Raw genomic sequence first — 19,029 nt, forward strand, 5'->3', positions numbered from 1 at the left:
TCTAGGTGATGCAGCATTGGCCGCTGCACTGTGTTCTTCTCATTGCGTCCTATCACATGTCACGAGTAAAGGGTAATTTTAAAAGGTAGAAAATTATTTCACTTTGCTTTTTAAGCTCTGTTGTTTTGATAACTTCCTTGGTTCAGGTGTGTATTAGATAAAACACATGGTGAAGCGTTCTTTGATAATGGGGAAATGAGACTTTTGTTTTAAACTAGCCTACTTTTTATCCAGCCATTGAAAATCTAACGTACAAGTTAGGTGAGGAGCTTGAGCTAGGAAACAAAAACATTTTAGTACAATTTGGTCTCATCTCTACTTTGCTGTTTTGCATTTGTTCTTATTTGGAAAAAAAGTTACATATCATGGTCCAGCAATTCCACTCTTGGGTCTATATCCAAAGAAAATAAGTATATCAAAGAGATATCAGCACTCCCATGTTCATTGGTGCATTATATTAACATTAGTAAAGATATGGAATCAACCTAAGTGCCCATCAATGGGTGAATGGATTAAAAATGTGGTATTTATACACAATAGAATACTATTCAGCCTTAAAAAGAAGGAAATCCTGTCATTTGTGACAACATGGGTAAATCTAGAGAATATTGTGCTTAGTGAAATAAACCAGTCACAGAAAAACAATTACTGTATGGTCTTATTTATATGTGGAATCTAAAAAAATTGAACTCATAGAAGCAGAGAGTAGATTGCTAGTCACCAGCGATTGGGGTGGGGATGGGGCATTAGAAAGATGTTGGTCAAAGGATCCAAAATTTCAGTTGAGGAGGAATAAGTTCAAGAGCTCCATTGTACAACATGGTAACTATAGTTAGTATATACTTGAAAAATGCTAAGAAAGTAGATTTTAAACATTCTTACCACAAAAAATGAGTATGTGAGGTAATGGATATGTTAATTAGCTTGATTTAGCCATTCCACAATAATATGTTTTGATGCATATATCAAAACAGCATATTGTATACATAAATACATGCAATTTTATTTGTCAATTAAAAAATAAATAAGAAATTACAGGTTTTTCTTTCAGAGAACTCTGAAATCTTTATTTTGCTTGACTTGTTACTGTTAATTAAATCAGTTTGTCAAAAACATGGTTTTAGATGTTTTCTCATGCTATAGATGTTGAAATAATTAATTGCTAGAGTTTTAAAAAGTTTACAATGCTTATATTATTCTACTTCAATTGAGTTCATGTGAAAATAAGAAATTTACATTTATTGTCCTCATGGTATTGCTAGCATCTGACGTGGATTTCTCAGTTTATAAAATGCTAACATGAGTATGATTGAATATTGTTTCATACTACTTAATACAATCTGATATTTTTGTGCTTTTTTTGAGTGAATGTCTTTACTACTTATATATTAAAGTCATCTTTAATAATGTGGGTTTTTATTTTTTATTCTAGTTCATTCAGCCCCTAAAGAACTAGCAGTATCCAAGGGACAAGAAGAGGAACATGATAGCCTAGTTAAATATTTCAGTGTTGTTTGGTGTAAGGCTTCAAAGAAAAAACACAAAAAGTGGGAAGGTGATGCTGTTCTTATTATAAAAGGAAGGTCATTTACATTAAAGAATTTGGAAGGCAAAGACATTGGAAGAGGTATTGCAATATTATCTAATGTTTATGATTTGGCCTAAAATTAGTATATATCTCCAATCACAATTGAAATATATCGGGTTTTATAAAGAGACAGATTAAGATGTTCTTTAATTGACTTTCATGCCTCAACTGTGTATGATATATAAAATTACTTCATAATGGTTAGTGAGCCATTATGAAGTGTTAATCGTTAGTGACAATCATATGACCTATCCTAGCTCATTGAGGCAAATCCTATACCGTGGTTTCATTTTTTCCAAAAATAATCAGCTAGCAATAAACAGCTATTTTGGCACGTTTCTGAGATAAAGCTGTTTGTCTTGGTGTACTTTTTTTTTGGAGAATACTAACATAAAAATTGAAAAAGATGTTGATATCAGGATTTGAATGATAGCTAATTTCAGCGCTACTCAATAAAATTTTGAAAACCAGAGCAAAGAGATAATGGTCAGGCCTGACCTAGATTAACACATCTAAATTGGAGGTTATCATTATTTCTGTTACAAAATGTTGCCAGCATGACACAATTTAGCCTATAAATTCAGAATGCCTAAAACCAACTATAGTTTTTTTGCATTGTCTCTCAGTGTTCAATATTGAGAATGGCCTATAATTATAAAATCTGTTTTAAACGTTCATTCATTAAAAAATATATTTCATAGTTTTTTAAAACTGCTATGTACCAAGCTCTATGCTAGGAATAAAGATTCAAAGATGATTATAATTTATAGTTTAATGGGGATAAGGCAATATAATTGATAATTAGAAAACAATAACATAGTTGTTTCAATGAGAATTTTTACTAAGTGCAGTGGGAGCATAAAAGGACCATTTAAATCTGCCTAGGAGGATAGGAATAAGCTTCAGAGCGGTTACTATTTAAGGTAATATTTGAAGGATGAACAGTTTTGGAGGTTATAGGAAAAGGACATATGCAAAAGGGAATAGCATATTCAAAGGCACAAAGGCATGAGAGAATTCAAACTACTTCAATGTTTTAGGAATGTAGTGTATGAAGAGTAGTGACAGTGGTAAAAGTTGAAGTGGAACTGAATTATCTATAACAGAATGTTTTATTATAAAAATATGGAACTACTATATGTACAGTATTATGCTCAGTGATTAGAGGAATTAAAAAGAAAAATATATACATTTCATATTGTTGGTTAAAGTAAATTGGGCTAGATTTTTAGAGAATTTATTCATGCACTGGTGTTGTTTCTTGAGTGAAACTAAATTCTAAATCCAGCTACAGAGGTAAAAATTATCAAAATTACTCTGGAATATCTCTTACTGATCAGGTATAGTATGCATGGTTTTATGAATGTGTAGTTTATAATAAAATGATCTTTCAGTTGAATGTAGCAAAAAATGCAAATTAGGCTTAAACCACTGAGTTTTTACCCTGACTATCCAAGTAGAATCACCTGAGGTGCTTTTAAAAATGCTGATGCCCAGGCCCTAACCACTGAGTCCCTGATTTATTTGGCCTGGATGGTAGGGAGAGGGACTGGGCATAGGTATATTTTAGGTTGCCAGGTGATTCTAATATCTGGCCAGATGTTGAGATCTACTGGTTTAAATAATAAAGGGGATTATATTGGTTTTCAAAATGAAAACATCCAAACATAGGACTTTGCTATTTAATTTTAACATTAATAAATGTATCAACCTGGAGTTAATTTCGCAAGTTATATAATCCAAGCAGTTTTTCTTTTAAATAAATTTGATACAAAAGGGAACTTGTGGACTTGGGGCCACATGTGGCCCTCTAGATCCCCAAGTGTGGCCCCTTGACTGAATCCAAACTTCACAGAACAAATCCCTTTATTAAAAGATTAGATTATAAAATATCCTACTTTTTATTAAAGAGCTAGAACTTGAAGTATGAGTGGGCTCTTGTCACAACTGTATTTTAACTTTGCTATCTCATGTGGAACAGTAGGTACTAGTTGTGTTAGCAGTTGCTCTAATTCTTCTTCATGTTTCCAGCTGTATCTAAGTGGAACTAGAGATACCATGGTGTTTCTTTAGTTTATTTACAAGAAGAGAGGGTCCATATAGCCTGTCAATCTATTAATATTTTCTTGGCTTAATTTTTCCAGATAAGAGATGGCAAAACTTTAAAGAGTACAATACACTGTATTTTCAATAATAAAAAACAGTCTTGTTTTCTGTAAAGCATGGCTAATTTTTTTTTTTTTTTGTTATATACCAAGCATGTTAACAAAGCATGGCTAATTTTTTTTTTTGCCTACTGAAATGATAAATTATGTTTCCATTCCGGCTAATGAGTTATATGGGACTATTTACATTCAGAAGCATGGTTTATATGCTGTGTAGTTATAGGAAGGTGACTATTTTGTCATCTTAGAATGTCCGTTAATTCAATTAATTTTTTTTCCTTTCTCATCTTAAAGGCATTGGATATAAATTCAAAGAGCTTGAAAAGATTGAAGAGGGTCAAACACTGATGATTGGTGGAAAAGAAATAGAAGTCATGGGTATAATCTCTCCGGATGACTTCAGCAGTGGCAGGTGTTTTCAGTGTGGAGTAGGAAGTCCTGCTATCCCAAGTTCTTCTCAGGCTTCCAGGAAGTGTTTCTCTAACCCTTTCAAAAGTGTCTGTAAACCAAGTTCAAAGGAAGATAGACAGAATGATTTCCAAAATTACAAACCACGCCATGATCCATATACACCAAGTAAGATTTCTAAAATAATTTGAATATTCTGTTTTTACTTTCAAAAGATTTTTGGTATGTGAATTTGAAGTTTAATTTTTTTTTTTTAAAGTTTTTAGGTAAAAGTATAAATTTTTCTTCAGATACACAATCTGACATAAGGGATAATGTTGAAGTTGAATGACAGTATAGTTTGGGAATTATTTCATATAAATGCATAATCCTAAGAATACAGTAATCAAATTACATGTGTTGAAGGAAACATATCTAAATTGTAGATGTATACATACACATCTATAATTTTGAATAAAACATATTTTTAGTAAAGAGAAAAATTAGTAAATTTATCAATCAAGATTAGGATTATACTTCTGGTTTGAAGATTATATGCCCCAACCATAATCATTAGCATTTTAAAATATTGAATGGTGAAATATCATACAAAGAATTCAAATTTTACTGGTGAAAGTTCAATTCAATGAGTTAATTTTCACACTGATGAATCTAATTTTAAAAATCCCATTAAAAGAATGAAACTTAACCTGTTTCTGCTTGTTCTTTTATTTGTTCACTTAGCAAGTATTTATTGATTGCCTTTTATGCAGTTGGGCCTAAAGATAAAATTGTCATCACAGAGCTTCTTATTAGTGAGGAGGACAAGTAAATGTGAATGAAAATACAGGGTAGTGGATGTAGAAGTTGGGAGATACACAGTAGGCTTTTTTCTTAGGAGTAGCAAAATAAAAGTATATAAAGTAATATGTATTTTTCCTCCTTGTAAGTATTATGGAAATACAAGTTTTGAGATAAAGGGGTCTCTGAGATCATTTAGATCAGTCCCCACATTTGAAGAACTGAGGCCTAGAAAGATGAATTGACTTACCTAAATTCAAATAATCAATGGCATTACTGGGACACAAACCCAAATTAAAAACTTTTAGGCCGGGCATGGTGGCTCACGCCTGTAATCCTAGCACTCTGGAAGGTCAAGGCGGGAAGATTGCTTGAGGTCAGGAGTTTGAGACCAGCTTGAGCACGGGTGAGACCCTGTCTCTACTAAAAATAAAAAAAAAAATTAGTTGGGTGTCATGATGTGTCGCTGTCGTCCCAGCTACTTGGGAGGCTGAGGCAGGAGGAAGGCTTGAGCCCAGGAGTTTGAGGCTGCAGTGAGCTATGATCACATCACTGCACTCTAGCCCAGGTGGCAGAGTGAGACCCTGTCTCAAAAAAACAAAACCAAAGAAACCCCCTCTTAAGCCCGGGTGGCAGAGTGAGACCCTGTCTTCAAAAAACAAAACCAAAACAACCCCCTCCTAGTTCTGTATTAGCTTATTCCAAAGACTTAGTTGAAATATAGAGAGTAGAAGCTTATGCTTCTGAATTTTCTCTGTTTATACAAATATTTTGCATGTACCACCAGCTCTTTTAACAACCCTCCTTCTCTTTATTCTTCTTTCTCTTTGTATTTCCTATTACACAATAGAGGACTGTGGGAAACTGCAAAGTATACTGTGCTTATTCAAAGATATGAGTTAGAGTCATGGTTTTTGCCACTGAACTAACTGGTTCTTTGACCTCTTGAGGGTAGGCAACTTACTAGTGTTTTGCCTCCTCGTGTGTAAAATGTGGGTCCTAATAAACACCATAGAGATTTAAAGTGCCTAGTATTAATATTTATTCTGTCCAATAAGTATTTATTGAGTGAATGAAAAATTTTATTGTGACATTTATGTGTGTATGGGTATGTAAGTGTGTGAGTGTATGTATATATATATATGTATGTAATATATGTGAATATATTTGTGTGTGTATGTGTGTGCTTATATATATATATAAGCACTTTGTGTAAATGGTTGATTCTCATTTATTTTACCATGCCAAGGATAGAATTAGGTTATAGACTTAAAACTAATGCGTGAGAGATTTTGTTAGCATTAAATAATGTCTCATCATTGTGAAGATAAAGAGGTGTCTTAAAATTTGAAGTAGTGTTCCATTATTGTGGCTGTTTAGGTTTATTTTTCTTGAAGATGGGACTTTTATTAGATGACTTAATGATACTGTAGTTCTTCTTGCTTGAGCCATATGTGATTTTTCACCTCTATCTTTTTCCTTGTCTTTTTTAAAAGATAGGGGAAAAAAATAGGGCATTTCTTGGTTGGAAGTCCACAAGGAACACACCCTTGTTTTGCTGTGGGGATATAGGGAAAAGCCAAGGACTAAATTTTCCATTTTCACTTCCTAATCCTCTACCTAACAGGAATTGACCTGAAAGCTGAAAGTTCCTTTCAGTTACTTAGAAACCTAGGAAAACTTGTCGTATGGGTAATTGTTTAGAGTAAACATGACCAAACTCTTATTCCCGTGACTGTATATTTCCACATTCATGGGTATGTATTTAATCTACTGAAACCTATTTCTTTTTATCTCCCCTTCTCCTCTGCTTGTCCTTCTCTTTTTTTCTTTTTCTTTTAATCAAATTCAGTTTTTAACCATGATGTAGACACGTATATATACTCCCAAAATAATTTTGATGGGTTTATTATCTCACTTCAGCTTTATCAATTGAAACCTGCTTACTAGTTATATTTGATTTTGCCTTTTTGGGTGATATTTTAGTAAATATTTTAAATTGTGTTAGCATATTTCTGAAGAATTACATTCCTATTTGATGGTTACTTCATGCTGCTTTATAAAGGTTCATGAACTTGACATTCATGAAGTAGTAATTAACTTTAAGCAAATAATGATGACTAAGTCAATGGAAGATTTATCATCCTTTCTCAGTTCTGATTGATAGGAGTAATGGTCATTATTAGTGTGTACAGGACTGAAAATATAGACAGCTTTTATGTTAAGTTTGGGGAACCTTTTCAGAATGAGAAGCTATGAGCCTTGGCAAGTGCATCTTGGCAAAATTCCAGCCTGTTCTTTCAGTTGGAAATAGTTCTCTTTGCTGTGAATACTGAACTATTGAATGTTGTGGCTTATTGAATTCCTTATTAGACAATAGTGAATTTTGGTGGTTTCTAAGCACTTTTGGGCATATGAAGTTTGGAAGGCTCTTTGTAATTCTTTGCATGAAATCATAATCAGTAAGGCATGAGATCATCTTTTTTAATTTTGTACCCTTGCTTAATATTAGTTACTAAATTTAGGATTTTTTTTGGCTACAACTGATGGCAAACAATTCTATCATAGGAATAATGGAAACAAGATAATATTAGTTTCTGACAAAGTGAAGTTACAATACATTTATAATTGTACTTTTACCATTTTTTAAGATTCTCTTGTTATGCCACGACCAGACAAGAATCATCAGTGGATGTTCAATAAGAACTGTTTCCCTCTTGTGGATGTAGTGATAGATCCTCACCTTGTATATCATCTTCGACCACATCAGAAAGAAGGAGTCATATTCCTATATGAATGTGTGATGGGAATGAGGTAGGAAAAGAAATTATTTGGTTAGTCTAATCTGAGTTTTAATCTAACCTGTAACATAATAATGGTTTTCTAAGAAGAACCTGACATTATTAATATAATGAATCTTGAGGGTACACCATGAATTTTAGTTGGTAGGAAAAGTGAGTAGTACTTAATGTGTGCATTTATTCCAAAAGTTGTTCTTGATGGATGCCATGTGTCAGACATCCTCCCAAAGTGCTGATCCTCCATGCCTAGCCCCGTATCTGCTCTTTCTTTTGAAGATCTTATCTCAGTTGGCCTGGAAATCATCTTTGATTTCTTCTCTCTCAATCAGACCTGAACTTTTAATTATTTTAATGTCCTAAAAGAAGATGGGCATACAGGAGTCAGGACTGCAGTCCTTACTCTTTGGTAGTTTATAAAGTATTTGAGTAAACAGATAAATATAGTTGACCTTAATGTGGTAGAGTAAGAGCTCACTACTAGTATGATAAAGGATTATGGGAGCAAATAGAATAGGCTTTTGATTTTGATTATGAGAAGTTTGGAAAAAGATTTTCTTTGATCTCACCTCTACTTCTAAAAAAAGTAAAGTCATTATTTTTCCCTTTGGAATTGAGTTTTCTGATTAAAGAATATCTTCTTTTAAAGATATTTTAGAGGACATCCCCCCCCCCAAAAAAAAACAACAGAAGAAGAAAAGAAGAATCAAAGACCCCTGTTAACATCTGTATTTCCTTCCAATCCTTTTTGTTGTTGTTGGTTTTGGTTTACTTTGTTTTTAAATGTTGAGGCCCTTGATTTTTAAATTTGTTGTTTAAAGGTAGTTGGAAATGTAATTTCCCAACTCTAAGGACTCCTTGAATGATGAAAGGTTAAGGGAATAGGCATACTATCTCCTAGAAACTTTTAACTAGTCTTAATATTCTCTCCCAAATCTGCTTTCTTTGTTTTTTAGAGGGAGGGTCTTGCTCTGTCACCCAGGGGATCCTCCTGCCTCTGCGTCCTGAGTAGCTGGGACTGCAAGCATACACCACCATGCCCAGCTAATTTTTCTTATTTTTTGTAGACACAAGGTCTCACTCTGTTCTTCAAGTGATCCTTCTCCCTTGGCCTCCCAAAGTGCTGAGATTACAGGTGTGATCCTCCATGCCTGGCCCCGTATATGCTCTTTCTTTTGGAGATCTTATCTCAGTTGGTCTGGGAATCATCTTTGATTTCTTCTCTCTCACCTCTGAGTCTAATCAAACCTGAACTTTTAATTATTTTAATCTCCTAAATATCATTTGATCCATAATCTCTTCTGGCATCCCATTGCAGTAGCTCTAGTAACTGCTGTCATTTTATCTGGCCTGTTGCAATGGCTCCTAACTTGTATATCAGCTTCTGATGCTTCTCAAATCTATTCTACTTATGGCCACCAGCTTGAGTTTTCTGAAAAACAATTCTGAACATGGCATTCCCTTACTTAAAATCATTCAGAAACTTTCAGAATTTAGAGCAGTGTTTCCCAATCTGGTATCCCCATGCCACTGGTAATATGTGGGACCATTTTGAGGTATCAAATGGATAATCCTTATTTTTAATTTTAATAGTACCATATTTAGTTAATGAATTATTAGAAAAAATAAAACATTAAACTTTTGGATTCACAAATTATGCTTAGAGTTTTCAAATAAAGTTAAGTTAAAAAACGAGTTGATTTAAAGAAAAATAATAAATAACAACATGGCAAAAAATTGTGATGATAGTCATTACAGACTGATGTTTAGGAGATGCTGATTTACAAAATATAGTCTAAACTCTCAAGGATAAGTCTCCTCATCTTTTGTTTTCTACCTACCTTACTGGCTTCGTATTTTTGTATTTCCCTGCTTGGAATTCAATTTAAGCTCCAACTATATAAAACTGCCCAATTAGTATAAGTAAATTCCTATTTACCCCTTAAAATTCTGCTTAAGACACATCTTATCAGCAAAGGCTTCCTACCTGTTCCCTTCCCTCTACCGTGAAAGGATAGATCCCTATTTTCTCTCTGCTAGTCACTAAATCTCATTTGGCTGACATTTGATCCTGTGTTGGCAAATTGCTGATCTAAAATAATAATAGTGGCTGTGATTCATGTTTATAATTTTTTCTCTATACCTTGAAACAAAAAAATATATAAAATTGCATATTGGTTCTTATTTCTACAAAGAAGAGATAAAATTAATTAACAAACCACAGTTGATCCTTGAACAACTTAGGAGTTGGGGGCATCAACCCCTCTGTGCAGTAGAAAATCTGCATATAACTTTTGAATCCCCAGGAACTTAACTATTAATATCCTACTATTGACTGGAAGTCTTACCGATAACATAAATAGTCGATTAATACATATTTTGTATGTTATATGTATTATATACTGGTTTCTTACAATAAAGTAAGCTAGAGAAAAGAAAATGTTACTACGAAAATCATGAGGAAGAGAAAATATATTTACTATTTATTAAGTGGAAAGTGAATCATCATAAAGGCTTTCATTCTCATCGTCTTCAGGCTGAGTAGGCTGAGGGCTGAGGTAGAAGAGGAAAAGGAGAGGTTAGTTAGTCTTGCTGTCTCAGGGGGCAGAGGCGGAGGAGGTAGAGGGGGAGGCAGGAGAGGCAAGAAAATCTGGTGTAACTTTTAGAAAAAAATCTGCATATAAGTAGACCTGCACAGTTCAAACTTGTGTTGTTCAAGGGTCAACTGTATACTTACATTTTTTGGTAATATCTTGAATTCCCTTGGACTTTATAACTTTTTAAAATATATAACACATATATATCTGAGGACTTTAAAATATAAAATGGTATGAAAATACATGGTCTTGGCCAGGCACTGTGGCTCACGCCTGTAATCCTATCACCCTGGGAGGCCAAGGTGGGTGGATCATTTGAGCTCAGGAGTTCGAGACCAGCCTGAGCAAGAGTGAGACCCTATCTTTACTAAAAATAGAAAGAAATTAGCTGGACAACTAAAAATATATAGAAAAAATTAGCTGGGCATGGTGGCGCATGCCTGTAGTCCCAGCTACTCGGGAGGCTGAGGCAGAAGGATTGCTTGAGCCCAGGAGTTTGAGGTTGCTGTGAGCTAGGCTGACTCCATGGCACTCTAGCCTGGGCAACAGAATGAGACTCTGTCTCAAAAAAAAAAAAAAAAAACAAAAAAAAAAAACCAAAAAAACACATGGTCTTAATAATATTCCTAATAACATTTAAGTTGCATTAATTTATGTCTGTAGGATAACAGACTTACTAGATTACATGTATTAGATCAAGTATTTAGTGTTTAATTTTTTATACTGTATAGGGAGCTATTTTGGTTGAGGTCTTCATTTACAGACAGAGAATCATAAACTATAGCTCCACAGATCTTGCTGATTAAAATTACAATGTATTTTAAACCATTTTGATATCTAACACTGAAACTGATAAAAATTGTTCAACTGTTAGTGATGAGAAACAGTTATAGTTAAATTATCCAAATGTAGATATAAAACTGGATTCATTTCTGGCCTCTAAATATGTATATATAATAGTAACAGATGACTTAGATTCAACTCTAATTTCAGATTTATGTTTTGGTAATTTAATTGACAATATATAATGTATATAATTATGAAAGATGCAAAAGAGATGTATTGTAAATCAGATGAATGAAATGTTAGAAGTCTTCAGTGTCATAATTACAAGATATCAGTTTCTGTTTCTTGATTTTGGGAGTATAAAATATTTTCCTATTATGATTAAAGGAAGTAAAATTATTTCTAACAGGATGAATGGCAAATATGGAGCTATTCTTGCTGATGAAATGGGTTTAGGGAAAACATTGCAATGTATCTCGCTCATCTGGACCCTACAGTGTCAGGGACCCTATGGAGGCAAGCCAGTAATAAAGAAGACACTTATTGTCACACCTGGAAGCTTGGTAAATAATTGGAGGAAAGAATTTCAAAAATGGCTGGGAAGTGAAAGGATCAAGATATTTACTGTAGATCAGGTAAGAGACTTTCAAAAGTTTACTCATTTTTAAATCTCTAGCTTTTCAAATAATTCAGTTTTTATGTTTCAGTTTTTCAAGTGTATGTAACTTCCTAACCCCTTTGTACAAAATGGAGTCCTGGATTCACTTTCAGTTGTTAAAGACTGAATTCTTGTCCTCCTAAAATTCATATGTTGAAGTTCTAGCTTTCAATATAATAGTATTAGGAGGTGGGGCCTCAGGGAGGTAATTAGGTTTAGCTGAGGTCATGAGGGTGGAGCCCCACGATGGGTATTTGCCCTTATAAGAAGAGGAAGAGACACTAGAGCCTACTCTCTCCGCCATGGGAGGATACAGTAAAAAGCATCTCTCTGGGAGCCAGGAAGAGGGCTTTCACCAGAATACAAACATGCTGGCACCCTAATCTTAAACTTTTCAGCCACCAGAACTGTGAGAAATAAATGTCTATTGTTTAAGCCACCCAATTTATGGTATTTTGTTATAGCAGCCTAAGCTAAGACAGAGAAAGGTAACATGTTTCAATACTTGATAAGTGACTGTCAGGAATATGCTGCTTAAATTTGATTTCACATATTTCTGCACATAATTTCAGAAATTATGAGTTTCTGCTCATAATTTGTCAACTATTATCTTTTTGTCTTCAGGACCACAAAGTTGAAGAATTCATCAAAGCTACCTTTTATTCTGTTCTTATCATCAGTTATGAAATGTTACTCCGTTCCCTGGATCAAATTAAGAATATAAAGTTCGATCTTCTAATCTGTGATGAGGGACATCGTTTGAAGAATAGTGCCATTAAGACAACTACAGCCCTCATTAGCCTCTCTTGTGAGAAAAGAATAATTCTAACCGGTCAGTATTCACTTTGGGGAAGATGTGATAGAATTTTTGCCTAGGGAACATATAAAATATGTAGTATGATGCTTAACATCCAAAGAACTGGTAGTGTTGAATGGAATTCATAGTAATAAACCTGTGTTAATTGACTCTTGCTAAGATTGATTCTTCAGTATTCAAATCCTTATGTAATTTTCTGTGGCCCAGATTTTGGGGTTTTTGAGGAATAAACACAGTAGTATCATGATAAGGAATATAAGGAGATGGGGCTGAACTGCCTGTACTTGGTTCCTGAGTCCAACACATAACAGCTGTGCAGCTTCAGGCAAGTTATTTAACTTCTCTATGCCTCAATTTTCTTATCTGTTGACCCTCACAACTCAACTTTGTAGAGTTCTTGTGAGGGTCAAAGGAATTAGTCCATATAAAGTTCTTGGAAGATTACTTGACACATGGTAAGTCTTTAATATAAATATCAGTTATTTTTAAATGTCTGTGCTACCTGTGGATTGTCTGTTGCTGGCCTAAGCTTTTGGCCCAGACTATCTGGAAAGGTGGGATAAATTACGTATAAATTCAAGAATTCTTTTCTACCTTTTTAGCTTAACGCCTAGACTAGAGTCAGGTTTAGCTCAATGTAGCTTTTCTCCCATACCTCACCTTGGTCTTGTGTGGCCCTTCCAATTTGCCATTCTAGCAGCAAAAGAAAGAAGAGAATTATATTCATTACTAACATTTATGACCCCTCCATTTTCTACTCAAGGCTGTATTTCCCTGCTGTCTTTAACCCTTTTGGAAGGAATGGGCAGGGCATGATTATTCTTATTATATAATCATCTCTATGTCAGTTTTGTTTGTTATAGAGACAGGGTCTCTTTTTGTTGCCCAGGCAATCGTCCCGCCTCAGCCTCCTGATTAGCTAAGACTATAGACATGCGCCACCATAACTGGCTAATTTTTAAATTTTTTGTAGAGATAGGGTCTCACTATGTTGCCCAGGCTGGTCTTGAACTCCTGGCCTCAAGTAATCCTCCTGCCTTGGCCTCCCATAGTGCTGGGATTACAGATGTGAGCCACTGTGCCCTACCCTCTTATGTCATTTTGTTTTTCATGTGCCTTTTATGCATGTCAGGGCTCTTCTCTGAAGTTAAAATGAGGAGAGAGAAGGAGTGTGACCAATAACTTTTTCTTCCTTTGTACACCTTTAGGGTAGAAATACACCCCAGAACAACAGAGAAGAAAAAAGTTCTCTTCTGTTCTTACTGAGTTGGGTATGGGAAGGGTATTCATCCTTAAATAATTCATAGTCATTTGACTTCCAATCTGTGTAGGATTGTATTAACCATTATCAAAAGTGATTTTTAAAACTATGCTTTTAAAAAATGATTTTGAGAAATGTTAAATGATCTTTTTTAGAATTTAATAACTTAAAGATGATAAAGATAAGAACTGGGATCAAATCTCATAGTTATTATACTTATATCCCTGAGATTTAGTGGATACCCAAACAAACAGATTCCTTATGTATTCTTTTGACACTATTTTAATTATTGAAACATGCTAATGTTTCTTTGAAAATTAGTTAGCCCAAAGCTATTGAGTACCATATATGATATAGTGAGGATATATTAATCCATTATAGTCTCTGTCAATCCTTTGGACAATGAAGATCCCAATTTGAGCTGATAACTTTGAGGTAATAATAAGTACCATTCAATGAGTTCTACTATATGTCAGGCACTGTACTGGCCACTTCACATATATTGTCTATACTTTTCATTATACCTCCACTGGGAAATTATTATCTTCATACTTTTACAAATGAAAAATAATCTTGAGTTTAACTTAAAGAGCTTAGGCAGTTTGTCCAAAGTCATATAGTTATAATAATATTAAAAATTGTTAAAGTTATGGAACATTTATTGTGTTCTAGGCAGTGTTCTAAGTATATTACATGGATTGACTACTTTGATCCTCACAACCCTGGGAACCACTATTATTATCCCGATTTTACAGATAATAAACTGGTGTAAGTAATTTGCTCAGAGTTACTCAGGGAGTAAGTGATAACAGCTAGGATTTGAACCTGAGCGGCTCATTCCAGAGCCTATATTCAGCCACTATGCTATACTACATAAGCCTTCAGGACACAGTTAAAACCAGAGTTAAAAATTTATGTGGTTGTTAATATTTTTTTAACTTGATTTGACTGTTTTTAGTTTTAGTAAATTTGCTTGTATTTATTCTTCTTAGGGAAGAGAGTACAAATTTCTCCAAATTTCCATTATGGTTCTGCAATAAACCTGTGATTGTAAAACACAAATTAGACAATTTTATCACTTTCATCTTTCTTTAGGTACTCCGGTTCAGAATGATCTGCAAGAATTTTTTGCATTAATAGATTTTGTAAATCCAGGAATATTAGGCTCTTTGTCATCTTATAGGAAAATATATGAAGGGCCCATCATTTTATCAAGAGAACCTTCTGCTTCTGAGGTATCATTTACTTTAATAAATAAGTTTTGTAAAAAATGAGCAGTATGTCTGGGAAAACCATCCATAATTTCAGTATTATTTTAATTTAGAAAAAATTAATATTGTGAACTCTTTGTTTTTCCCCACAATCTTTTGTTTCCTGCATTACTTATTTTTGAAAATGACATCATCATTTGTCTAAATTCATGAATAGGCACTTCACAAAGGATTATAAATGACAGCAAACACATACAAATGCCCATCTTTACTAATATTGAAAAAAGTAAACCAAAATAACCATGAAGTAACTTTTGTACTTTTCTACTGGTGTTTGTTTGTTTGTTTATTTATTTAGAGATGGGCTCTCACTATGTTTCCCAGGCTGTCCTTGAACTCCTGGGCTCAAGTGATTCTCCTGCCTCAGCCTCCCTAGTAGCTGGGACCACAGGTGTGGATCACTGCACCAACTTTGGATTTGCATAGTATTAATAATAGCAAATATAGAGGAGAGTATCAACCTCTGCTGGTTGGAGTGTAAATTGGCACATCTTGAGAAAAGTTTGACAATGTGTATCAAAAGCCTTAAAACGGTGTGTATCTTGTGGCCTGGCAATACTGCTTTCTGAATTTATTATAAATAAACAACAACAGATTTGTTTAAAACTTTACCTGTAAGGGTAAAAAATTGGAGATAAGCTGGAGGAGATAAACAAACTAATGGGAAAGAAGCATTTCTGAAGATAGGAAAATGGTTAAATTATGGTCTACATGTTGTATAGATACTATATTTCATTGACTCTAAGATGCCACCAATTATAGGATATATCACTATTTTATGTTATTTAGGAGACTGGCTTCACTTAATTAAATGATTAAGCTGAACAAATAAAGATATTATAGTTTGTTTTTCTATCCTCATACTTGTTTTTTATTTTTTCTGTTAAAGAAAAATCTGTTGAGAAGCAATTAGTGAATGGTTTATCATTATAAAATCTTTAATGTTCACTTTAACTATAAGTATTTTTGTCTATAACACTTCTATTTAAGTCTATTATTTTTCCATAGGAAGAGAAGGAGTTAGGAAAGAGAAGAGCAACTGAACTTACTTGCCTCACTGGACTTTTTATTCTTAGAAGAACCCAAGAAGTCATAAATAAATATCTTCCCCCTAAAATAGAGAATGTAGTCTTTTGCCGGCCAACAGCACTACAGATTGAGCTTTATCGAAAACTGTTGAATTCTCAGGCTGTCAGGTTCTGTCTTCAAGGGTTGTTGGAAAATAGTCCTCATCTAGTATGTATAGGAGCTCTTAAAAAACTGTGCAATCATCCATGCCTTTTATTCAGCTCTATAAAGGTAAGTACATAGTATGTGAAACTCTGTCAGGGTTGTGAGATGAGTGTTCTATGGTATGTGAATCTAAGAAGGCAGATTGGATTAATTCCTGGTATTGTATTTGTGGGTTTTTGAAAAGCTTTGGATTCTCTCCAATGTGGTTCTGCTATAGAGCTTATCTAGGCTTCTACTTGCTCTTCAGAGCATGTCCACATTCCTAGAGCTGAACTAAGGATGAGATGGATTTGAGGCACTGCCTTCTAGAGTTTGTGCCCCATACCCTTTGGTACCTTGGCTAATACTTTGCCATGGTCTCCCTTCTTATGTTAAAATAGTTTTGTTTTTTGGTGCTAACAAATATGAAATTTACCATTAAAATAATTTAGTTTTTCTCATCATAAAAGTGATACATGATTATTTCATAAAATTTGGAAAATTCAGAAAATTACAAAGAAGAAAATAAAAAGCATCTTAAACTCTCCAGCTAGAGAAAATTACATTCTGGTGTTAATATTAATAACAATAATAGTAGCTAACACCTATTAAGAACTCATCATGTACAGTTTGAGCATCCCTAATCTAGAAATCTGAAATTTGAAATGCTTCAAAATTTAAAACTTTTTGAGGGCCAGCATGATGCCACAAGTGGGAAATTCCACACCTGACACCTTTGCCTCCTAATGGTTCAGTGTACACAAACATTGTTTCATGCACAAAGTTATTAAAAATATTATATAAAATTACCTTCAGGGTATGTATAGGGTGTATATGAAACACAAATGAATTTTGTGTTTGGTTCTTACCCCAAGACACCTTATTACGTATATACAAATATTCCAAAATCCAAAAAAATCTGAAATCTGAAACATTTCTGGTCCTAAGCATTTTGGATAAGGGATAGTCAGCCTGTACGAAACATTGTGCTTTTCTCTCGTTAATTTTATTTATTCTTTACAAAACTCCATGAAGTATTATTATTACCATCCACATTTTTTTGATAAGGAAATAGGGGCTCAGAGATATGATATGTAATCTTACTCTAGAGAAACTTGATGCTGTGCTCACTATTTTAAAATATTTTTTTTTTCACTAAATAGTGAACAGTTTCCCAAGTTAGATACCTTCTACAAATATGATTTTTAATGACTACATAGTTGAGTTGACTAGTTAGATATTTAATGAACATAAGTCAGTTTGGAGTAGCTAAGATTTTTTGTTTTGGAGTTTGAATTGAGTATCAATCCCCACTCTGCTACTTACTAGTTCTTTAGCTATGGGCAAGTTTAACCATGGCCAAGTTACATCTCTGAACCTTAGTTTTGTTATCTGGAAAGCAGAGACAATATTAACTTCCTGATAACATTATTGTGACAATTTGAGAAATTACGGTAGGCTGTCTGGCCATAGAAGTTGCACAAGAGCTATTATAATAATACCGTTATTCCCAACTCATGTGGAATAATTTTTATTCTTTTATTTTTTCTTTAAACAGTTAAATCATAATTTGCCCAAAAATAATCTCCCAAAACAAAAACTATGGGTGCTACATCATACTTGAGGTCATTAATTATATACTTAGAAAATGGAGTGTTCTGTTATAACAGAATTCTCTAAGTTTAACCTCAAATGGATTATATTTACTTAGTTTATCATACGAGAAGTCAGCTTTGCATAACTCTTCTGTAGGTAGTATTATAATAATTTATTAAGCAACTTTTTAAGGAACAGATTCTGTATACAGTGATAAAAATGAAACCTTTTGGGCATGAAGCCCAGCAAAAATAGAGGCCAAAAATTATTCCTTAAAAGGAAGACCCCATGATGGTCAAGAGTGTAACAGTTAATATAGAATATCCTTGTATATTTTTGAAGTAAGCAGCAGGGAGCTCTGAGTGTTTCTCCATTGTTGCCATGTGGCCACTAGTAATAGGCGTAGGATACTTTTTTTTTCCCCTCAAGATTTTAGAGTAAGGCACAGGATAGTACAAGCTTCAAATAGGGTGCATAATTTACAATCGGGTATTTATTCAGGAAAACCTTTCCTCTAACCTCTTAGCAAGTAAGGGTTGATACAAAAGGGCCGAAATGAGTCTTCTATATGTATAAGTAACCTTTAAGCAATAGTTTATAAATGTGTTTCTATTGAATCTAGATTGTTTCCTAAGTTCAATTAAGGTGATGGGGTCTCTCTTTAGGCAATGTGGATGGAATGTAATCAATAACAATATCATAACTCATAACCAAAGGATATTAGGTTATATGAAGTCAGAGGAGAGAATGTCCTGATTAGCTGATATAAAAAGTATGATTGGTAAATCTCTAGGATGAAAATGATGCATTAGGCTAACACAGCATAAAGATATTATCCATTAGCTGATTATTAATTAGTGGTTCATATTACAATGTCCTGGGAAGCTTTTAAAGCCACATTTGTCGTGCATATGGACTGATTCCGTCTCTGAGAATAGGACCCAGGCATGAGGATTTTTAAAAACCTTTCTCAAGTGATTCTAACATGTGTTCTTGGTTAAGAACTTGTGCGTTAAGATCACCCATCTCCTTTGTTTTAATATTCACCAGACAGCCTTCTGCTGGTTGTTTGGTTTTCCCTGTGGAACTTCT

At 33.8% G+C, this 19,029-nt stretch overlaps 1 protein-coding gene across 1 annotated transcript in view; it reads left to right on the forward strand.

The window, feature by feature from the left end:
• Nucleotides 1-19,029, forward strand: part of RAD54B (RAD54 homolog B) — a 94,682-nt gene that overhangs the window by 59,631 nt on the left and 16,022 nt on the right. The window contains exons 4-10 of the mRNA XM_069466210.1: nucleotides 1,433-1,627; nucleotides 4,048-4,329; nucleotides 7,593-7,755; nucleotides 11,532-11,757; nucleotides 12,405-12,612; nucleotides 14,954-15,093; nucleotides 16,138-16,428. Of these exons, the coding sequence (XP_069322311.1) occupies nucleotides 1,433-1,627; nucleotides 4,048-4,329; nucleotides 7,593-7,755; nucleotides 11,532-11,757; nucleotides 12,405-12,612; nucleotides 14,954-15,093; nucleotides 16,138-16,428 (1,505 nt within the window). The remainder of the gene's footprint in view (nucleotides 1-1,432; nucleotides 1,628-4,047; nucleotides 4,330-7,592; nucleotides 7,756-11,531; nucleotides 11,758-12,404; nucleotides 12,613-14,953; nucleotides 15,094-16,137; nucleotides 16,429-19,029) is intronic.

This window comes from Eulemur rufifrons, chromosome 3, assembly GCF_041146395.1.
Source record: "Eulemur rufifrons isolate Redbay chromosome 3, OSU_ERuf_1, whole genome shotgun sequence".
In the NCBI taxonomy this organism is placed as follows: Eukaryota; Metazoa; Chordata; class Mammalia; order Primates; family Lemuridae; genus Eulemur; species Eulemur rufifrons.